The sequence below is a fragment of the Doryrhamphus excisus genome, linkage group LG3, assembly GCF_037039965.1.
Source record: "Doryrhamphus excisus strain RoL-2023G ecotype Guam linkage group LG3, RoL_Dexc_Guam_v1.1, whole genome shotgun sequence".
Lineage (NCBI taxonomy): Eukaryota > Metazoa > Chordata > Actinopteri > Syngnathiformes > Syngnathidae > Doryrhamphus > Doryrhamphus excisus.
Genome location: NC_136359.1, coordinates 16857928 through 16881998, shown reverse-complemented (window position 1 = coordinate 16881998; position 24071 = coordinate 16857928). Strand labels below are relative to the sequence as shown.

General features: G+C 39.0%; 2 protein-coding genes across 3 annotated transcripts in view; both read left to right on the top strand.

Moving 5' to 3' along the window:
- The first annotated feature begins 135 nt into the window (after positions 1–135).
- LOC131127706 (sodium- and chloride-dependent GABA transporter ine) lies at positions 136–17685 on the top strand. Of its 2 annotated transcripts, none has more exons than XM_058069855.2 (13): positions 136–578; positions 1683–1817; positions 7048–7258; positions 8400–8532; positions 8714–8848; positions 9754–9857; positions 10002–10126; positions 11847–11959; positions 12385–12525; positions 12601–12700; positions 12810–12910; positions 14724–14891; positions 15575–17685. In XM_058069855.2, the coding sequence occupies exons 1-13, from the start codon at positions 374–376 to the stop codon at positions 15677–15679; spliced, it is 1776 nt and encodes a 591-aa protein (XP_057925838.2). In that variant the 5' UTR covers positions 136–373; the 3' UTR covers positions 15680–17685. The 2 variants fall into 2 exon arrangements, with proteins under 2 accessions (XP_057925838.2, XP_078645899.1); XM_078789773.1 differs by lacking the exon at positions 136–578 and adding an exon at positions 6373–6468.
- Positions 17686–21973: 4288 nt separating this feature from the next.
- Positions 21974–24071, top strand: part of wscd2 (WSC domain containing 2) — a 79868-nt gene continuing 77770 nt past the window's right edge. The window contains exon 1 of the mRNA XM_058070036.2: positions 21974–22124. The gene's annotated coding sequence lies outside the window, so the exon portion shown is untranslated. The remainder of the gene's footprint in view (positions 22125–24071) is intronic.

Genomic DNA, 24071 nt, shown 5'->3' with positions numbered 1-24071 from the left:
AATAAACAGTCCTCGTTTTGCCTTTTATTCTGAAATTACAACTAACCGGGACTCGCATGTTTGATAAATATGTCAACGTATGCACGCTGTTCTATACATTCAGCTGCTGTTAAATCACAGTCCAACTGTATAGAGTCGCAATTTTCTTGCATAAATCATAACGATATCACATATTTACATATAGTTGTTATAAATCTTTGTTACCACCTCCTCAGCACCATATACTATCTAAACAGTTCATTTCATTACCAGGTCGGCTTTTGTGTAACCGGATCGGTCAGTTTTTTTTCTTGGTTTTTGTTTTTTTGGATGGCTGATATAACCGCAGCACAGTCAGGGAGACGACAGTGTACTAACACATTGACACTGAGCAATGATGGAGACCGGTAACCCGACCCTTAAGGATGAGAATAATACGGTTTTGATAGCTTCGGTTGAGCAAGTGACTCCCAGGGAGACGCATGTGACAAGACCCACATGGAGCGGGCGGATTGAGTTCATCCTGGCCACTGTGGGCTACGCGGTGGGACTTGGTAACGTCTGGAGGTTCCCCTACCTATGCTACAGCAGCGGTGGAGGTACTGCATGTCTGCTCCTTTTTTCTTTACATTGACCTACAGTACATATACATAGACATATAGTCCTGTGGCTTTGAGAGGGTGTGGCAGTCAATATATAGATCTATAGATTGGCTGTGAAGAATGTGGTTCATTCTGCCTTAACGGGTTTGTTCATATACTAGCTACTACACTAATGGAAGAAAATTATTGAGAACTTTATTTTCTCTCTCAAGTTATGCAGAAATCTCCACAGTTGTACCTTTTTGGATGTGCTTTACTGCCAACATAAACAACCATATCAGGTCACAATTCATTTTTGTTCAGCCAGACTGTACACCCTTAGGTTACATAATGAACCTATCCGAACAAGCATATTAAAACATTCTTTACCTATAATACAAATAGTTATAACCCCTACTGTATATGCACTGTAATTATGTTGAGTTTTATAAGTTTGACTCAAGTTTCAGCCAACAGGCATATGTTTTTTTTTAATTATTTAAGTATGCTAACACTGTAAGGCAAGTTTGGAATTATGCCAACACAGGCTCAAAATAGCATTTTTGCAATCACAGCTATATATAATAGTGATTTATATATCATACTAACAATTTTGAAATATATTTGATTGTGATTTCAAATATATTCCCCACTGTCCACACTAAAGTTACATACATCCAGGCTTTCATTTTTATGATCAGGACAGAAAACATTAGAGACAATTAATATGTGCCCCGCCCCACTTTTACTCATGTTTTAACTGTGTGTAAATGAATGAATGTTGTATTGTAACATATCTTTTACTCTGTTTACTTGTTTTTATTCAACTCAATTTTCTGTAAAGTGTCTTTGAGTATTTTGAAAAGCACTATACAAATAAAATGTATTATTTTATTATTAATAAACACGAAGTCATAACGGTGATTAGTGCAATAATAATACTAATCATGCCACATTTGTTTGGTCATGTGAATGACCACTACAAAAATCCAAATTGTGCATTAAACCCTGCTGTGTGAACATAGCCATATTCATTTTAGACTATATGGTATGTATATTGATTCATGACAGTGCTTCTCAATTATTCTCCACTCATTTTTCTCTACTTGACCTTTTCTCCAGGAGCGTTTTTGGTTCCATATCTGACCATGTTAGTCTTATGTGGCATCCCTCTGCTTCTCATGGAGTTTGCCATCGGCCAATTCACTGGCCTAGGGCCAGTGCATGCTCTAGCCAAAGCCTGTCCACTACTAAAAGGTGAGTTACCCTTTAGGTGATTGAGTTAGACATAGACATTTGATGAATTTAACAGAAGTTTTATCAATGTTAAAATTCCTTTTTTTTTAAATCGTATTTTAAATTAGAGATCGACTGACATGGGTTTTTCCAGATCTATGAATTAATTAATATATATATTTGATGCACCCTTGCCTGCAAGAGCGTGCTGCTTCTGGCTTCAGCAACAGTTTGGCAGATATTTCATTTTCATGTTCACAAAAACGAAAGGCTAAAAAGGTGAAAAAAAAGTGAAATGCCGTTGACAGATGAAAATATTTTTCTCTTGCCGGAAATATCCAAACTCCAACCACTTCTGCCTGAACATGCCTCATAGAAATTTCATGGGAGTCATAGTGAACAACCGTAAACAGAGCGAAGCAGAGCTATGGGGATGGCAGTCCTTGAGCCATATAAGGAAGCCCGGCTCCATGTGACGTCACAAACAGCCAGTGTGAGAAAAAGCTCTCTGAAACTGAATGTTCAGAGCCATCCCAAATTTTTTTCACTGCTCACTTCCAAATGCGCAAAACCTTATTATCTGAAACGTTGGCATCATTTGGCAACATTCATACTGTAGGTCAGAAAAATTTAAAAAATAGGGCCCCATTAAAGGGAAACTGCACTTTTTTCTGAATTTTTCTCATAAGTCACAATCCTTTTGTGAAACATGAACACATTTCTTTCTTTTTTCTGTGCGTTATAACACAAGAAAACTAGTTAATTTCAGCTAGCTTACAATACTGTCATTGGGATACACCTATTTCGACTATGAAGCCCTCTAAATAAAACTTCTAACAACATTGCATCATTTGATATACATGCTGTGGTCATGCATTAACACGTACACTGATGATAACATGTCATAGTTGCAGTATCTTGCCCTATTTTGATGATTTAAAACACTACCCAAACTTCTTTCTTTGGCGCATTGATATTAACTAACTAGACACCTGTCGCTGACCATTTGCCTAAGAAGAGTGAATATGTACCTCTCAATTCCGTAACAAAGACTCAACAAGATGCTTGTTTGCCGTCAGCATTTTTTACCTCAGGACTGGAGCACATGTCTTGTCTCTCCCAAGGAGAGCGGACATCGTTGTCGCTGCTGTTGTTGTTGACAGAGCGAGCATAAGTATGTGTATCAATGTGCAGAGAAAAGAACTTTCGCTAGTGTTTTCTTGTGGTTTAATGCACAGAAAAGGGAAATAAATATAATAATGTGAATGATGGGCAAAATTCCAAAAAAAGTGCAATTCCCCCTTAGGCAAACAAATAGAAAAGTAGCTCCAGAAGAGCATGGAGTTCCTAGAGTGTGAAGCATTTCTTCGAAGTTCAATAAAAACTTAAACAGCTCCCTGAAATGTTTTCACAGCAAATAAAGTAACAATTATACATAACTTATTTTATTTTGAGGGCAAATACAACAAAAAGTACAGGGAGTTAACCAGCTCAGCAGCAACTTTTGTAAAAAGTTGTAACTTTTGTAAAATCTCCCTGAATATTTTCAGCCTTTGTCTTAGTGTACTTCCCTGCAACAAAATTGTATGGAATTTCTTACTCTCACACACACTGGCTTCTACAATCACGGACTGTTTCCACATTGATATTACTAACAGCATTGATTCAAGTCATTCACAGACAAGCGGTACTACAAGCTTACAAAGGTCGTATTTACGCCACTCTAAATGTTAAAATATTGCAGTAGTCATGAGCTGTAGAGTTTCTCATCATGACTTTCACTCAAACACACACTAGTCTCCACATGACGTACATTCTCCCCATTGCTAATACATAGTCTACTGAGCCTTTAGACAGAGCCAGACCAGCACTTTTGCGTGCTTCCTCTCCAATAAAACAAGTGAATTGAGTTTTTTGACGCGCTCTCTCTCAATAACACACAGTGTTACTACCACAGACTGTTTTGACTGTCGACATCAGCAGCAACCTCTGTTCAAGTAAGTCACAGAGTCGGCTGGTACTACGAGCTAGCAGAGCTGGCTCTGTTTACTCCGCTCTTACGTTATTCTGCTGCTCACTGTAACGTTAGTATTTGTGAGATGTAGAGCACTGGGGTGTTTATTACAGTTTAGAGAGAGTTTTCTGCATTTACTTTGACATGTGTGTTTGCTCTAAGACGATGCTGAAGGTGTTTGCTTTGACATGTGTGTTTGCTCTAAGATGAAGTTGAAGTTTGCAGTTGAGGTTGCTCTAAAGACGTTATCCAATCAAGAAAACGTACCTCTACGCTCTGGCTCTGCCACACATGCTGTAGCTTGCACAAAGGGGACCCATTATGCTAATTTTTCAGCCCTTTGTGTTGAGTTGTGTACTCCTACAGAGCAGCTACACATGATAACTCGCACAGAAAGCTTTCTAGATCTTTCAGAATCTGAACCTATTCCAGTTGTCTGTTTTAATTTATTCCATCTACTTCCCGCCTCCGGGCATGCCCACTCTGCTGTGACTGGTCACACTCCCAAACACTCCTGATGACTTCTGGACTACTGCCGAACACCACTTTCTAATTTTGTCGGCATAGGAGTTGATGATAAATGAATAAACCCTTTGGAGAGCTACTTGAAAAGTGGTTAGGAGCTACTGGTATCTCACAAGCTATCCTTAACTTACCGTGTATGAACTGAAAGAGTGGAAATGTAGGTCCGCGATTACTGAGGGCAGACAATCTTGACACAACATCGGTAGTGTAAATTTGGTCATTAAACGTTCGTTGCGGGACTATCCATGTTTAAAAAAAATGGGTTTGATTCACCAATTTGTGGTGAAAAAGGCTATGAACAACTCCAGACATCGGTGAGCTTGTACGGTAATTTGCTCCGTGGATGCACACTCTATAATGCTACACAGACATTACTTATACAAAATACACAATATACAAAATATACAGTTAAGACACTGAAATTAAACTGGTACTTTCTGGCAGTCCCATATTTTAACCTTGCTGGTGAGGAATCCACAACTCCAACCACTTCTGCCTGATTGCCCCTTTAAGCAAGTTGAAACATGAACTACCACTTCCTGGAAGCCGTTAGCGTGAGTGCTAACATGGTGAAATTTTTGACAAACAGCTGAGCGAGGGAGGGCAAACCTACGGCTTGTACCCGGGAATTACCATATAAGGAAGTCCAGCTCACTGTGACGTCACATCGAGCTGGTGTTAGAAAAAAACTCTCTGAAACCGAGCGTTCAGAGCCATCCCAAACTTCCAAATTCGTAATTTATATGAAACTTTGGCATATTTTAAAATAATAATGATAATCCAATATTCTAATAACATTTATAGGTCAGAAAAGTGGAAAAAGCATGAAAACTGCAATGCTGAAGACAGAAGTCGCAACCAGCAAAGGGAGAGAGGCACGGCTGAATCTGAGCCGAAATAAAGTCATTTCTTTATATCTATGTACGTCAAAATTCCAAATATCAGCCCCAATTATCGGCCGGCCGATAGTCAACTATGAATCCAAATCACCACTGTCCCCTTCCAACAAGGTTCATCATGAATTACCATTCAAATCTGAGTCAAAAAAGTCATTAAATCTGAGTCACATACTAAAACTGTGTTAGAGCTGATCTTCTATAAACAGTGTGCATGTCAAGATTAGGTCAATCAGGCTTGTGCTCTCTCTACCTGCTGTTGCTAAAATTGCAACATTGCTCTCGCATCCAAAGGTCAAGTTGTACTATGAATGTCCTGTGTACTACGATGTTGATAGATGACAACTTGCTTGGTTAAAGGGACTGACGTCATTTGTCTCTATTTGATTTAAGAGTACAATACAGTATGGCATTATCTCAAGGAAGTGATGGATCTAAGTGATTACATTACATAGTGCTGTAGCAATTAATGGATTGACATAATCAACCATGATCATTTTTTGTAAATGTGCCGTTTTGCCGTTGACCGTTTATTTTCACACCTTTGCTGTACAAGGCGACAAACTGCAATCGGCTGCAACCTGTCATAAGCCTCGTGTCCATGGCGACACATAAAGTCCATTACTTACAAGCAGTGTTGGGCATGTTACTTTAAAAAAGTAATTAGTTATAGTTACTTGTTACTTCTCCAAAAAAGTTACTAACCAAGTTACTCCACTACAAAAGTAACTCGCTATGAACAGGAAATTAGCAAGTCGATGAATAAGAGTATATAGAGAGAATATAACAATTACACAGACAAGCTACATTGTGACCGCTAGTGTCCACAAACAAGAAACAACGCATTCCGTTACATGATACATCAACAGCCAAAAGGAGACTCGTATCATGATGCGTATTGTATTGTGAAACCTTTGCCAATACCCACCCTTGGTCATATTTAAGTAATTTGTAATGTGTACATTTCTCATTGCACAGATGACATGTGTGCTCAAGGCTTTTGCCATGAAGGCTGTTAAGACTGCATGCATGAACTTGTTATGGGGGTTATAAGCTCTCTCTTGAAATCAAACAAGTTTTCAGCAATCACCCCAACGAACTCTTTTGACTGTTCCTTGTTCTAACTGATTTCTCTCCATAGTTTTTTTATCTTTTTAAAGACAGAGGTAATCTACCCGTTCAAATCACTCATTTCACCCTGGTTATTGGTCTGTGCTAAACAAGGCAGAGAAAACAGGTAGTTTTTTCATGCACTTTCTTTCAAATTATTTCCATGTGAATCTCTTTGCAGTTTGTAGTCTGTTAATGATTGCACAATCACTAAAGGGATAATTACATCTCTGAGTATGGGAATTCTGAAATCCACACACCCACCTCTTATTAACTGCGGGATGCAATGGCATACATTGCCACTTGAGCAAGGTGAGGCATGTTGGGGTAATATACTGTAATTACTGTACAAAAGAAGAGAAGACCGTTAACAGTTTCTCTGAATGTTTTTGCATCTACTTTTTCCATGACAGTGATTGTGTTTGGTGTACTGGTGGAGCCGTCCAGTATGTATAGTACAGTATGTGTATGCTGCTTTTGTTACAGACAATAGAAGGTGGAGAGGAAAAAGAGTTTTAAGCGTTTTTGCTGTTTCATAATGTCCACACACATTCATTTTGCATGATCCACAAGATTCTATGCTTGAATAAGCCATACTCTAAACCTTACCAAAGGACAAAACATACCATGAAATACCAATCCCATGTATTAGAAATGGCTCGTGTTTATGTGCGGTGTTCACATTCTCTCTTGACTTTTGCCACAGGCGTTGGTCTGGCCACAGTTGTGATTTCCTATGTCTTCTGCACCTACTACAATGTGCTCATGAGTTGGGGCCTTTTCTATTTGGTCAACTCCTTTGGCGCAACACCTCCGTGGAAGACCTGTAATAACAGCTGGAATGTTTTTGAAAACTGTTCCAATGGATTTCCCGGAAACAACACTCATCTACAGTCAGCCAGCCAGCAGTTCTTTGAGTGAGACAAATTCCTTGCATTGTTTTTTGGTTTGGTCATTCTCCATTATGTGCCTCTTATGCATTATCGATATAAAAAGTAGGGGTGAGCTGGAGCTTGTTATTGACGAGTATCTGTTACGGACAATGTAATTTTGCGCGATATGAGTATGGAACGAGTAGATCTCGTCATTATCTGTATTCGTGTTTAAAGAAAATGCTCATTGTGATTGGTCAGGCACACACAGATAAACAATACATTTGCAAGCAATTTCTGATCAATCCGATTTCCGTTCAGTGTGAAGTTTCGTTGACAGATTAAATTGCATTTATTTTGCTGGTTGGGAATCAGGAACTCCAACCACTTGTGCCGATGGTGGCGTCTTTAGGAATTGTAAACAAAAGAGGCTTTCCCGTACGAGCCTAGCAACGTTAACAGAGGAGCAGAGCTTGGGGGAAGGCGAGGGAAGCAGAGTTGGGGGTGGGCAGAGATCTTATCTGGCTTCCAGCCACCCCCATATAAGGAAGTTCGCTCTTCTGTGACATCACAAAGTGGCAGTTTTACCATGCCTCTTTGAAACCGAGCATTTTGAGCCATCCCAAACTCTTTCAGTGCTCACTTCCAAATGCGCAAACCTCATTATCTGAAACTTTGCCATTGATTAACAACAAGAGTACAACATTCTAACTACATTTTTAGGTTAGAAAAGTGGAAAAAGCATAATAGGTCCCCTTTAAACATGAATACGTATTATGACAAAATGTACTTGTTTCATACTCGTATCCGGCTAAAATGCATTATCCCCAACGGATACTCATAAGTATCCGGCTCATCCCTAACAGATATAAATACATATAATGGTGTACTCGCTCATCCCTACTTAAAAGTCAAGCCCCCCATTTCACTCCCTCTAATAAAAAAATGCATCATTGTACCTTTAAGGGTACAATGGCGTTTTAACCTCAAAATTTCTGTCGTAACCTGATGTTTTTGGCCCTGAAAAAAAATACTTCTTACAATTACTAATTACCCCTACAGACTGTTTAGGATTGTGTCAAGAGGAATAAAAAAATTACTTTTACCATCGTATACCAATAGTGTATGCTAATGAATGAATTGTACCTAGATGATTGTACCTAAATGAATTGTTTTTATTTTTCAGTCACAGGCTTCTGAAGAAAACCAGTGGCATTGAAGAAGTTGGTGGTCTTCAATGGGAACTCTTCGGCTATCTCTTTCTTGCCTGGGTCATTGTGTATTTATGCATTTTTAAAGGAGTCAAATCAACTGGCAAGGTCAGAACAAGCAAGATAAGTTTTGACATTGAAAGTGAATATATGTGATAGAAAGTTCAACTTGAAATTATATATTTGTTCATTCAGCATAATTTCAGAGCAGATAAAAAAAAGCAACATACTTGTTGAACCTTAATTTGCCATCACTGAAACCATGCAATTTTATTGATACATCCTACAGGTTGTTTATTTCACAGCTATTTTTCCATACGTCATCCTCTTCGCCCTGCTCATTAACAACATGCAGCTACCAGGTGCAAGGGATGGTGTCCTGTACTTTGTGACGCCTGTCTGGAGCAAACTTTTTGAAGTAAAGGTGAGCTGTTCTGTTAATAAAAAAAGACAAGAATTGGCCAACCTTGAGTGAGAGGTTAATCTATGAGTTTGGTTAAAAATTGGCAGTGTGGTTAAATTAAAGGAGTGAATTATTAAGTATCTCCCTGGTCGAATATGTGTAAATAATTTTCCAAAGAGCAAGAAGCTATGCTTACAATCAAAGTTTGTACAGTTGAGAAGGTCCTCTGAGCTGTGTTGCCAGTTCCGCTTATTATAAGTATTTTTTTTTTTTGAAAAGTGGCTTGCAATTATCAATGGGTTGGGGGTTGCTCAGCTCCCCAAAATAAACCAAAACACAACTGTGGTAAGTATTTTGTCCTTTTCCCGCCCCCATTTCCTGCTTTTAAAAATAAGATTATAATAAGTAAGAGAAGGACTGGATCAAGTCTGTTGGAAGTGTGAGATGAGCATGCTACTACCGAGAAACACAAAAAATTGCACCTTTCCTTTCGGTCATGCTAACGAACATTGAACATTGCTGAAACGAGACCTGGCAACACTGCACCTGTGATTTGCAAGGGACATAATGAGAGTTTTCCCAGTGTAAGACAGTTCCCCCAAAAACAACTGTACAGCTGAGTATGATCACCATGGTACACTTTTCAGGACAGTCAATTTCTAAAATAGTGAACACAAGATTTTAAAAGTGCATTCAATGTACACCTCATGTGGAACTGTATTGCGTTCATGCAGGCTAACAACACTTTCTCATTCTCATTACAAGACCGTGACTTGCGTTCAACACTCCGAACGTCTGGCTGGATGATGCATGTGTGTAAATAACCAGGAAGAAAAAGGATTGTTAATCATTAGACAGCCCTAGTTCTGATATAGTATATCTAATTTTGTAAAATGAATGTTGACTGTCTGTTGTCTCAAACATAGGTGTGGGTTAAAGCAGCTGCCCAAGTGTTTAATTCCCTCGGAATTGCGTTTGGCTCCATGATTTCAATGGCTAGTTACAACAAGTCGAACAACAACATTGTCAGGTAATGTTGCCCAATTGTATGATGACTGTTGGATGCTTATAAAAATATAAAAATATAAAAAATATGGCCCAACTCTAATTAGCATTTATATCTGTTTTCTTAAATTTGTAAGACACTTAACTTTTTTTCATTTTTTACTTCCAGAGATGCTTTGATCGTTTCACTTACCAACTCATTCACAAGCATCCTGGCAGGCTTTGTGATCTTCTCAGCTATTGGCTACATGGCTCACATACATAATCTCCCCGTGGACAACATCTCAACAGATGGTAGGCATCAAGGATACCAGCACACTTCATTGTGAAAGCCATAAGCTCATGACAGTCATTTTTTACAGAAAAATGTTCTGCCCTAAAATAGTTGATTTTCTAATGAGGTTTGAGGGGAAAAAATAACTAAATGGCTGTGGTCTGTGCTGTTGCAGTATAATATGTAATATAAATGGAGAGTTCGCTAGATCGACAGGTGGATCACCTGCAGTGATGCAGACTCTACATCGGTCCGTTGTGGTGAAGAGCCGAAAGGCAAAGCTCTTAATTTACTGCTCGATCTACGTTCCTACCCTCACCTATGGCCATGAGCTTTGGGTAGTGTCCGAAAGGACAAGATCGCGGGTGCAAGCAACCGAAATGAGTTTTTCCGCAGGGTGGCTGGGCTCTCCCTTTAAGATATAGTGAGAAGCACCGTCATCCGGGAGAGACTCTGAGTGGAACCACTAGTCCTCTGCGTTGAGAGGAGCCAGATGAGGTGGCTTGGGCATATAGTTGGGATGCCTCCCAGACGCATCCATGGGGAGGTGTTCAGGGCACGTTCAAGTAGTACGAGGCCTCGGGGGAAGACCCAGGACATGTTGGAGCGACTATCTCTCCAACTGGCCTGGGATGCCATACTACTACTCTTGCACAACATACATTGGGGGTGTGTTAGCCTAATAACGGTTAAATTCAGTCAGTTGTGTTGAAAAACCTATACGAGGACCTGGCTTGGGGCATGAGGTAGGCACCTTGTGTTCTTGGTTGATTGTTATTACTTTAACCTCCAAGACAAAGGTGTGTGATGGGAAAATTTATATTTCACAGGTATAACATAGGTTACACATTGTGTGAGTTACTTTTTGTAGAGCTTCAAGGTTTGTATCCGAGCACATCCTGCTGTCCCTTCAAGGATGGTGGATCTGTAACCTGGGGTTAGGGACAGTGTCGGAGGAGGTCATTCTTTGATCAAAGCTCCACCTTCATGGGCCAGGGACCTCCTGATGAGGTCCCACCAAATGGTTGACCCTCGGAGGTTATCTCGCATGGGGGGAGTGACAAGAATGTCTCCTTTCTATTGTAATGTAATTCATTTGCATGCTATGGAGTATAAAAGTTCCCGCCAAAAGCCCCTCTTGGCCAGACACCTACAGACCGCCATGCATACTGTGTGTTGTCTGACCCCTTTGTTTTGCAAAGGTAATAAAAACTGCCATGTTATGTATTTATTTCAGGCATTCTCTATCCTACTTAGGATGATAGAATTTTTTTCCACAACAGGTGCCAGGTCCTAATTTCTGAAACTGTGTGTGGAATTCTGACTAAAATTCTTCGTACGCCAGTAACTCAAACTATGTGTACAAACAAAAATATTCAGATTTGGCGCACAAGCACTTTCACGCAATTTGCGGTGCGTAGATCTCGATGTGTGTTACGTCTTCTCTATGCCTCCACTTCAAGACCAATGCAGAGTGACTTTTCAATGTCCATATTTAATTAATTGATTATGGTGGCTGCTGTCATTTTGAAATATGGCTGGTGAGATGACGACTAGAATGAAAAAGTGGAATTTGACAGAAAAGGAGATGGAAATACTGAAAAAAGTATAACGAGTAAGTGTCATTTGTTAAGTGTTATACAAAGAAAAGCAACAATGAAATATTTGCAGAAATGTGGTGGGGTACTCACTTTTGTTACATATTGCAGTAATTAAAATATCCTTACTATATTTGTTCAGGCCCTGGCCTTGTGTTTGTCGTGTACCCTGAAGTCCTCTCCACAATGCCCGCCTTTCAGCTGTGGGCTCCTCTTTTCTTCTTCATGTTGCTCTGTCTTGGCCTGGACAGCCAGGTAAATCGCTCCAGAGCTCACATATCTTCCAAGTGATGGAGAACCATGCATTCCATACATAAAAAGTAATCCAATGTTATTCTCATCTGTTATTTTAAGTTTTATTATTGTATTAGCGTCTGCATTTCTCTCCACCCTCTTTGCCACTTGCAGCGGTGGGAGGAACGGGGGTGCGCCGTGCTGCGCCTGACTGCGCTGCTCACGAAAATTGCAAAGTGCGCTGGCCACACCATGTTGGCGCGGTCTATGAAATTAGAGCCCATAGTGATAAATGTTATATTTATTTTAGTTATGATTTCTGTATTATGTTGCATAATACTGTCATTGCTTCTCCAACATGCTGAAAGGGATTGTCACCTTGTTACAGGACGAATTGGTTGTTTTTTCCACCTAAGAGTAAAGTCAATGTTTCCTGTCTGCTGCAGTTTGCAACAGTTGAAGTTGCTCTGACATTCATAAAAGATGAATTTGGCCCTCAAGTTCTGCGCTTTCTCAAGAGAGAAGAGCTGCTGGCCCTGGTTGTGTGCATTGTCAGCTTTCTTCTTGGCCTTCCACATGTTACTAAGGTGCTGTAATGTTAAAGCAAGACATTTGTCATGTCTCATCTACTCAAGTGTAACTGCTCTGTCTTGTTTCTTCAGGGGGGTATATATGTGTTTCAGCTGTTGGACCACTACACTGCTGTGGTGTCCCTCATGTTCCTGGCTTTCTTTGAAGTTATAGCAGTCTGCTGGTTCTTTGGTAAGATCAATCATTTTGTATGACTTTGTCAAAGCTTGCACTTGCACTACTCTCATGGAACCAGTGGTTTGTAGTTTGTATCTAATTAGAACTTGTCTTATTGCATTAGGTGTCCCTCGCATCTGCTGTATGATTGAGAGGATGCTAGGGAAATCTGTGAACTTCTACTTTCGCATCTGCTGGTTTCTTCTCTGCCCCTTGTTGGTGCTGGTGAGGTTCTTTTCAAACAATAACATAATTTTGAAGATTTAATTTTTTTTTTACCTTGCAATACAAACATAAATAAATATATGGGTCAGTCTCTTGAAAGGGGTGCCAAAAGAGTGACACATAGTCTTTATAGTGATTCAATTGCAGTTATGTTTTGTGCAGGTTATGCTGGGTACATTTGCAATGTGTACATCTTTTGTCTGAGTTTTGGATTCAGCAAAATGCGTTTGGTGTACGATGAGTTGTTATACTTTGAAAATCACAGCAGCTGAAATGTAAGTTCTACCATTTTGTATTATTTATTTCATCGTCTTTGTGACAGTTTTTGCACGTCACAAAATGCTGATGTGCAAAGAGGCTGCAATTGACATATGTTTTATATACAACAGACCCAAAGAAAAATGTTTGACACCGTTTATTCAGTGGTTTAATACTATATTTTTATTCGGCTAGAGCTGCAACTCACTGTAGTCTGTGTGTCCCTTGAAGTGACGGCACGCTCTCTGGTACCCCTTTTAGGAGAATCACCCATTTATACACACCTGATCAAAATGTTAAGACCAAATTTGCAAGAATTTAAATTTTACGCTGTTGCATCATAAAGAGGTTCTAGGTACAACTTAAATATGCAAAAAAGAAGAATGGGAGCGAGACCATTTTTTTTGAGTATGCCATTTGTTTAAAGTGGACTTATGCTCATTTTCGGCCCTTTGTATTCAGTTGTAGACTCCTAAAAAGCAGCTACATTGACCCTGTATGCGGGTTGTTTTACAGGTTTGGCATCACCAACATCAATATCACTTGTGTCAGAGTGAACATCAGAAATAATATTCTTAAATTCATTCAGCATATTCACCATGTCACAGGAAGCCAGTTCATTAATGTCCTGAATGAGTCCCACAACTGTTGAATATGATTGCTGCTGTACCTCAGAACACATCCCTGGGGGGAGCCAGTGTTCAGGGAGTTGACACTGGATGTGTTGTTACCCACTCAGACAGACTTGGTTCTGTCGGTGAGGAAGTTCAGCAGCCAGTTGCACAGAGAGGTTTTGAGGCCCAGGGGCTCCAATTTGCATATCAGGTCCTTAGGGATAATCATATTGAATGCTGAGCTGAAGACCAGGAACAGCATCCATACGTGGGTGTTCTTCTTCTTCAAAGCCTTCAAAGACGTTTTTGTTCTTAAAACCCTTCTCTCGCAGATGCCGCGTCATGATTATTGGACCAGTAACAACTAATTTGGGCTGATGATCGTTCCGATGGACAGCTAATCGGATCCTCCAGCTCAGGGCTGTGGACATTTTTTGGTGGCTTTGTTCAATAACCCTGAGGATCTTTTAAAAAGTTTAAAACCATGTCAGGAATTAGAAATGGTTTTATTGCCAGGTATGATCAAACACATACTAGGAATTTGTTTTGGTGAAGTAGGTGCAGACACATCTATTAAAAATTGAAAATACAAAATGGAGTCTTACCACATCCAACCTCAGCAGACCTGACAATAATAACATTGAATGCATATTTTTGCCAAGATTTTAGCTTTTAAAGGCTGTGGTCTTAAACTTCATCATCTGATAACAGCCTATCTCAGTTTAATACTTAGAACCTTCTGAAGATCCAACAGCGCAAAATGTAAATTCTTGCAATTTGTCAACTGGTCTTAAAAGGGGTGTATTCAGGGGTGTATACATAGACATTTAAAAAAATGAATTGAAATTTGCCTTCAAGTATAACTGTATTGATGTATCTATCTATGTATTTGTCTGAAAAGAAGTTGATTGTAGCCTAAACTTGTTGTTTTCCAATCATAGTGCATCCTGGCGTCCAGTATTATCCAGTACACCCCTGTTCAGTATGGATCATATAAGTACCCATTGTGGGCTGAATGGGTGGGTTGGGGTGTCTCACTGATTTCTCTTATTTGGATCCCAATTGGTGCCATTCACGAGATTTGTAACAACAAAGGGTCTTTTCTCTCGGTGAGTACAAACTTCATCATGACTTTTCATAAATAGTTTATGTGGTTGTTGTAGTTAGTCTTGCCCCTGTTTAGACACCCACTTGTCCAATCTGTTCCACAGATACTGGATGTGCTCAGTAAGATGTGGTATAGTTATATGTATAAACATAATTTTCAGTCACGGCCATAGATCGTTTTTTTTCAACAATTATTATAATTTTATTTGAGTTATTAATTATAAAATTGTTATAGTAATAGTAAAATATCCATAACTGTACATGAATTCATTCACGTTTGCTGTCATATATAATCTTCACATCTTTCACTGAAGTGAAAAGCACATTTTGGATTTCTCAAACTTAATTTTTCATGTCTTTGCATATTGGAATGTCTATAACCCTGCATTTCTAGGTATTGTTTTTCTTATACAGCTCTTTATTAGATCTTGTCACTGACATTTTGTCACCGATGGTCTCGTGATTAACTCGCTTGACATCAGTGCAGGAAGAGTGAGTTCAGTCCCCACTCTGTGACAGTGTGTATGTGAATGGTTGTTTGTCTATATGTGTCCTGTGACTGACTGGTGACCAGTCCAGTTTGCTTTTCGCCCAGTCAGCTGCAATACTGTTGTCCTTTGAGTGATTGAATTTTGAATTTTATTATCTTTTTTTAATTAAAATCTTTCCCTTTCTATTTTTTTAGAGACTGCAAACAGCCATCACTACCACTGTAGAGCTGGATAACGAGGATCCTCTGCCTGAAAAACAAAACCTTGCCAAAGCAATTGTTGAAACATCAGCAATATGACCACAACAAAACACTGATATAATGTAATAGTTTTTTTAAGGGTGCATATTATGCTTATTTTTCTGACTTATTTGGTCTCCTGTAGAGCAGCTACACATAATAACCAGCACAGAAAACTTTTTAGATTTTGCAGAATCTGCACCTATTGCAGCTGTATTTCCTTTGATTTGTGCTTCCTGCCAAAACTGTCTGTTTTAATTTATTCCACCCACGGCCGCCTTTGTTGTAGCCTGTCATGCATAAGTGGTGTTTTCATCAACGCAACATTTTTAAGCTTGCACTAGAGTGTTGTCGAGGTTGCAATGCCTTGGGATGCAACCAGACTAATTGGTTAATCTTCAGGAATGTTCCACGTCACTTGTTTGAATTGCAAAAGTTGAGTCAAGGCAAAAAGAATCTATCTTAGTATGTTGAAGATGTTTCACTTTAGTCTAAAAGCTTCTTTAGCTTGAAATATTGTCGGTGTTGAGTTATAATGTTTCTGGTAGGTTCCCTGTTTGCTGTGAGAGGGCCATTCTTTTTCACATATGGTAGATTGCTTCTCTCACACCTCCTTCAAATCAGTCATGAGAAATCAGTCATAGAAATGAGCAGCAATGGGTGAATTAAAATTTGTAATTTTAATTTGTGAAGAATACAGACATTTATTTGGTTGTAAAACATTTAGTATGAAGCCAAAGAGGGACCACACACTTAACAGAGAAAGAGGTGTGCACTATCACTTCTGTATGCTTACATAGGAAAGCCAAAAGATACTTTCTGATTTAACTTTGAGGTGACACAAATTACATATTTGAAATACAGGAATGGTAATGGTTCAATTTTATTTGAACATGCACATAGTACAATTCACAGTTTTGCATGTCCAAAAGGAGTGGGAAGAAGCATAGCTTATTTAACCCTACTCCCCATCCTATTCACATCTATTGCAGTACATTTATTCATTTCCTGTATTTCATCTCCCCTCCCACCTTTTTAGACATAGAAAGTAACAAGGTAATGAAACAGTTACAATTTACAGTTAGAAAGTGAACTGTAATTGTAACAATGCAATGTTATGTTAATGTTTTCCACAATCACACTAAATCATAATAAATGATCAACATAATATAATAGTATAATAAGTAAATAAATACAATAGACATAAGAGAACAACAATTGCAATGACAATAACAAAACAACAAAAACAATCAGTACTACATCAGCAAATGTCTATGATGACTATGAAAGACCATAACTTTCAACAGCCACAGTGATATTACTGAAATGAAACAGGTAATAGTAGTAATGAAAATATTATGATAGTGAACAGAGTGACAATAACACACCACACTCAATTGTAATAACTATAATCTTACTGCTGACATCAACACTGTAATAAAACCAACAGCATAATGATACCATGGATATGTCAGGGAGTTATGTGGCGAAGTACTTATGTACTGTGAGTGTGTATACGTATGCGTGTAGAGGTATCTCCGTATGTGTGTGCATGTCTACACTTATGTATCTGTGCATAAATGTGCGCATATGTGTGAATGTGTCACTGAGAATGTGCCCCACCGGGCACAGGGGGCCACACATCAGCGAAGCCACACAAAATAAATACAAATTGCAAAGGGGGTTGAATAGTTTAGTTTTGACAAGCGTTAGTCTTGATTTTGCTTCACAAGTAGAGAAAACAAAACAAATGTACATTGTTTTGTAAATTTCCAATGGGATCAGTTATAAATTAAATGACAAGCATAATTTCTACCAGCAGAGGGTGCTAGAGTATACCTTTTTACAAAGTGGTATTGCTATACTACTCTTTTGTACTGTATTTGATATCATGCAGTTAAAGTTTTTGTATGATCACGTGCACAACATACATGCATTTTCAATACATATTTCCACATTAACCTTGGCATTTAAATTATTTTTATGCAACTTTAATATTTTTTAATGTAAAATTATACTTTTTATTATTCATATCTCGTGTTGATGTGTGCTGTCATTGTGGTCAATAAAATAAGTTAAAAGTTTCACTTGTGCAATTTGTATTGTGTATGGGCGTCGCTTGGTGGCAGTATAGATGCAGACTAGAACTGTGAAGCAATCTGGTTTATCCTCTGGTGTCTCTCTCTCTCTCTCTCTCTGTGTGTGTGTGTGTGTGTTTCTTTACAGACATATATCTGGAATACTGTTGCAAAATACATAAACATGCATTCAATAGTATAACAATTTGGGTTTTAGGAAAACACCAGTGGCACATTATTGAGAATGTATTGGTATGCATTGAGGTGGTGTGGGTGGATGACTTCACTACATTGGCTGTATTGCCACAATGGATGACCCAGCTGGGGAGTGAAGGAGAGCAGAGTCAGGACAAATGTGAATACGATGCTCATGAGGTTTGAAAGTGAATTACGTGAATTGTCATAGAGGGGTGCAGTGCCTTTAGCAGAGTTGCATGTTAATCAATCAATAGTCCCTTCCTGTTTGGCTCATGGCAGAACGTATCATGGCCTTTAAATTAGAGCATAGAGCGCTGTCAGATCAATAGTCATAGACAGTACAGGCCAGTAGGCAGTAAATAAATGGTTATGCATGGCAGAGGGGAAGTGATTGTGGGTCTGAATGGGCAATTGAGGGGTTAGCTGTGGTTGTATGGTTTGACAGATGGGTCACTGACTAACTCATGCTACGAGTGTGAAAATGTTTACAGTGATTTTAGCTCCCTTTGTTCATCTGTTTGCTTGTTTTTTCCATCTTGGCGTGCCCCGTGAGAGAGATAAAGAGGATCTTATCACATTTAATTTGAGCAAGAGCGTGTGTGTGCAAAGATGATTACAGACATCATTTTAAGGCTTTGGCGCTGCAAATAAGACTTGTGTTTGACTCATGTTCTCACGTCACGACTATCATGACTATCTCACTGCAGCTCTTTGTTAAGGGGGGAATGAGTTCACAGTAGCTTATCATTGTCAGAAACATTTAGACCTGCAGATTTAAAGGGCAAGTACATATCAGTTGGGTCTAAATGTTGTTCATAGGATAATATAATATAGAGTGAAAAATCTAAGGCCAGGATTCTGGTTATTTGGATTTCAAAGCATTCTTTTCCAATATGAATGAATAAAAATAGAAATAATCATGACAACACAAAACCTTTATTAACCATGTATAGATTTTCTATACACAAGTGTAAGACGTCCAGTATAAAAAGAAAGAAAAGTAAAAACTCTTAAATTTGATAACAAGTGACAAAGTATGTATCATAATTTCAAGTGTATAAGCTGCTAGTTTTGAACCCTGCAGCTGGGAAGAAATGCCACTATGGGAAGAAGTTAAGATAGTTTTTTTTTTTATTTTAAACTCGTATCGGTACTTGTCTTGTATATTTCTTAGCTACCGTTTGAGTGTTAAGTTGCTCTTTGATGATTTTAACCTTCAAGCTAAGGTGACACCGTGAGTCGGGCTGTTATATTGAGTAATGACCTCCTGCGATTACCAATAGGTTGAGATTTTTCTCGTAGCATGATTGGCGCCTGCCAAATGAAAAGTTACCTGGTCCTCTATTAACTATTGCTAATATCCAAACTCCAAAGGTGTTGACTACCAACAGTCGTTATGGACCGAAAAAGGCTTCTGTCGCAGCAAAGGAGGAGGAGAAAGTGGAAGACAGCCAGGAACCAGATACACTACAAGAGATAATGCTGTTGTTGAATGACAGGAAGAAGCAGAGGCAAACACAACATGATGAAAGAGAGCTCTACAAATATCAAGGAGCTATAAAGGAAAAAGATGAACAGCATGACGACATGAAATACTTAACCAAACACATTACCAAATTGAAGAATTATAATGCATCACTTGGTGAAGTGGATGCTTTAAAGAAATAAAATGATATAGCTAATGACGTGTTAAATTGATTACTTGGAGCAGGACGAATGCATGATAATGTTATTGTGACTGGGCTCCACATTCCGTGCAGGCCTTACTCCAGTACAAGATGATGTTCCTTCAAAAGAGCAACAGGTGGCCAACTTTTTGCACTCAAAGGGTATGGATGTGGATATCAACAAATCAATACATGCATTCCAATGTCTGGCACCCACCACACCTGTCACCATCATAAAGTTCAAATATAAAAACAAACAAGGCGAGTATTGCTGAGGCAGAGAAGCAATTTGAAAGCAAACTGAAACGTCTACATAAATGAGCATCTGTCAACACGTAATTCTAACATCGCCAAAAAAGCACTCAACTTAAAGAAGCAGGGTTCAAGGCACTAGGAGCGCCAATGACTAAATCTGTATCATGTTAAATAGAGAACTGAAAGAAGGCAAAGCACTTGTTTGTCAAAGACATCAAGGAACTGGACAGATATTGAAGGTGACATAATCTCATCTACAGGGAAATAAAAGACACAGCTTCCTAATACTTGATGCAGCTTGAAGTCATCAGCCAACTTAACAATATTAAGTAATTAGGACACCCAACTCACAAGATCAGACAATGTATGAGATTTTAACATTAATGTTAAGAAAATTACAATGACAAATATGTGACATAGTGACATAATGGTAACCATTATAACTATCAAAATAGTGATATATAATAACAGGAGTCCACACGACCAACTAACGTTGGAAAGGCATCGGGTAGTCCAGTGTGAAATGCCGTTGACAGATTAAATTCCATTTCTTTTGCTGGTAGGGAATCAGGAACTCCAACCACTTGTGCCTGATGGTGGCGTCTTTAGGAATTGAAAACAAATGTGGCTTTGCTAGCAAGTAAACAGAGTAGCAAAGCTTGGAGGAGTTCAGCGCACGTATCTGCTTATAGACATGCCCATATAAGGAAGTCTGCCCCTCTGTGACATCACAAAGGGGCAGTTTTACCACTCCTTTTGAAACATTTTGAGCCACATCTTTCAGGGCTCACTTCCAAATGCGCAAACCTCATTATCTGAAACGTTGGCCTCGTTTAACACGAAAGACAACATTCTAACTCAGGGGTCTCAAACATGCGGCCCGCGGGCCAAATGTGGCCCGCAGGACACTAGTTTGAGGCCGCCGCCTTGATATGAAAGTTTAATGTTAGTGCGGCCCGCACAAGTTTGATTTTCTTTATTCTTGATTTGTTTATTTATTTTTTATCTTATTTTGTGCAGAAAAATAAAAATGAAGATATTTGAGAACAGTGGAATGTTTTATCAGAGCTTTTATTGTAGAAAATTGGAACCAAAGCACTGAAAAAGTTTGTATATTTTTCTGTTTTTAATAAATGTGTTTTTTTTTTTTTTTTTGGAAAACCTGATGCGGCCCAGCCTTGCCCAGACCCTAGCTCCAGTGGCCCCCATGTGAATTGAGTTTGAGACCCCTGTTCTAACTACATTTATAGGTCAGAAAAGTGGAAATAGGTCCCCTTTAAGAAAAATTGATTAAATGCAATTACTACATCTTCTGCTTGGACACTAACAAGTAGAAAGCAGCCACACATCACTCACTGAGTGGGAACACCGAGGTTGGTTGGATTGCAAGGTTACTATTACACTTAATGTGGGCTTCCAATAATGCCTTGCACACTGCCATTTCCACATGATACTGCAAAATCATTTATGGAAGTGATGCCAAAGTTCACCGTCTTGATTGGCTTCTGGCTACCCTGTTTTCACCATACAGTTTTTCTCCATACGAGAAACCTCAGCATGTTGTCATCTCTCAAGATCTTGTATAACAAGCTCTCATGTGACGAGATCTTTCTCCACCGCTGTAAGTAATGCATTGCATTCGTTACGGTGTAAATAAATGATCAGTAATCAATATGGTGAATGAGTGGGATTAAATAAACTCCTCTTCTTCCACCTCCTTATCAGATATGTTTTCTTGTGCAAATGTAACCATGTGATGTTTCTTAATGGAATTTATTAAGCATGAAATGTGAAACAAATAAACCATACCACACCATTCTGTTTTTCTTCTCCTATTTGAGCTTCCACTTGTTGAGCTTGGTCCTTTTAAATTAAAGCAAAAAAAGCCACTCTCACACTCCCTAAAAAGCATAACCCATCCAGATGTAACCCTTTAAAGGTCTGATTGTCACGCCCTGTGTGGGTTCCCAAGTGACAGTTTGGGTTTGAGTTTCCGGTCTGGGCTTTGGTTTCCTTTTTGCACGCTCTTATTTTGTCTTTGACTTCCTGTTTTGCCTCGTCTGCCTCCGTTGTCATAGTCACCCACACCTGTCCCTAATTTCAGTGTCTATTTAGTTCAGGTGTGAGCTTCTCCCTGTGTGGGATCATTATCATTTGTACGTCTGTTCCCTGAGTTGCTTTTCGCTGCTGCTGCTGCAATTACTGCACGCAATAAACATTATTTACCTGCTATTGGTCCTGCTCTCTGCATCCTGGGGTCCAACCTTAAAGCTCTCGAGACCGATTGTGACACTGATGATGTTTTGAGTGAGTTTTTTTGAGTTTTTGCTTTCATGTCCCTCCCAAAATCTGATTTTGGAGGTTCTATGACTGCTGTATTGAACATTGGCCATTTTTAAAAAATATTGAGATGGTAACATTCTGCAAAAGAGAGAAAACAGTGATCTGGACTCACAGTAGGCCAGTCTACTAGCGGGCTAGCAACAAGCTTCAACACAGATTTGCCCACAGCATATCAGCGCCGCGCGTCCAACGCCTCAGACCACTACCAAAAGGTAAGGCTGCATATTTGAGATTTTGTTAAATTACAGCTCAAGCTGTCTGTTTTGATTTGTTTTTATAACATCAGAACGCACAGAAAATAGTAAGACATAGTGTTCATGTCTGACATAAGAATTGTGGATAATGGGCACTTCCTCTTTGTCATCAGACAAGAGTGACGTACAAAAAAACATTCATATTTGGCATACTGTGGCAAATTAATAATGGATTAATCATGATTAATTCATTTGAAAATGGATTAATTTGGTTCCAGCCCTAGTTATTTCATGTCTAGAGGGCTCTAACAATGTTTAAAAAAAAAATGTATTTAGAAGGTCGTAATCAGGTTTTCTAAGTTCTGATAATAAAAATATTCCATTTATAAAAAAGGAACCTATCTGTGGGTTTGGAACCAATGAATGGCGATAAACAAGGAATTTGTTGGCAGAGCTTCAACTTCAAAACCATTTTAAACCTGATTCCCTCAAAAGTGGTGATCTTTCTTACATTCTGTGGTCATGCACAAATGAGTTAATGTCTTTAAAAACCCTATTTTCCATAATGGGGGACCCTTAAAAATATCTATTGTGTGTAAAACTGAAGTTTCAGTAAAAAGTAGTAGAAGTAAAAAAAAAAAAATAGCAATAAACCTTTGCCCGAATATCAACTCCCAAACATCACAAACATACAAAAGGGAAAACATATTTCGACATCAGAGAAAAAAAATGGTGACTGCACCTTCTCAGTAAGCTTTAAGATTACCATAAAATACATTTTAAAAAGGGCCACAGCACTTGTGATCATCCATTAAGAGGCGTCAGGTCGTACTAAATCAGTAACAAAATTATAAAGGAAATTTCTTCCTTTCCTTTTTTAAGAGCGGAACTATCCAGCATTGTGACAAATAATCACAATTGATACGGGGTGCCGTTGTCAAAGTCGTGCATCTATTTTTTTTTCCCCCCACCAAGACTGTAAACTGTCACTTCTGTGATAAATGCATAATCCTGTTTCCCTGGGGTTGCAGACTTGCTTGAAGCATGTGTTCACTGTGCAGACAATCTGTAAGATGAATCTGTAGTTCTTCACCACGTGTGCAATGTTCCTCATGGGCTTGCCGTCTTTTATCTGTGCTTTATCAGATGCGGTTTCAGGGCAGAATTGATAGGCCTAGTATACTGCTGGTTACGAACCTATAGTAAAAACAACATGTAAAACAGATGACCAGCCATTTGTATTTGCATTGCAAAAGGGCAACATGAAAAAACAACAACAACCAATACTGTGTGCCAGCAGAAACATTTAACATGATAGCCTTTATATTGTCTGCAGACGGGATTTGCCGGGAATGTCTGGGTAAGCATATTTATTTACTTGTGTTTTTCACTTCAGTGGAATGCTAATGAGCATGTCTTGCTAACCATTCATATGCAGATGAGCGCTTTTGATGCTGGGATGCTACAGTGTGCTCTTGCCGCACGCTTGCCTTTGTTTAATAAGGCGTCTTTGGAGCTTGCTTTAAGGCTGCCGAGGATGTGCATACAGAAGAGGTCGGTCCCTACCACGTCTTGCTGGTAATGAGACTTCAGCTCTCAGCATGTTAGCCTTTCTCCCAAATGTAGTAATGTGCTAAAGGTGAGTCAGTGCCCAGTTAGTTTGACAGTATAAAGGTTCCCTCTGAGTGCTACAGCCTAAGTGGGAACTCATTATGAT

What these genes read in the sequence shown, in the direction of transcription:
- LOC131127706 (XM_058069855.2), top strand. Translation starts at nt 374, where the DNA reads ATGATGGAGACCGGTAACCCGACCCTTAAGGATGAGAATAATACGGTT. An exon ending in ATGCTACAGCAGCGGTGGAG is followed by an intron (nt 579 to 1,682) that starts GTACTGCATGTC and finishes CCTTTTCTCCAG; the next exon opens with GAGCGTTTTTGGTTCCATAT. An exon ending in AGCAGTCTGCTGGTTCTTTG is followed by an intron (nt 12,701 to 12,809) that starts GTAAGATCAATC and finishes TTATTGCATTAG; the next exon opens with GTGTCCCTCGCATCTGCTGT.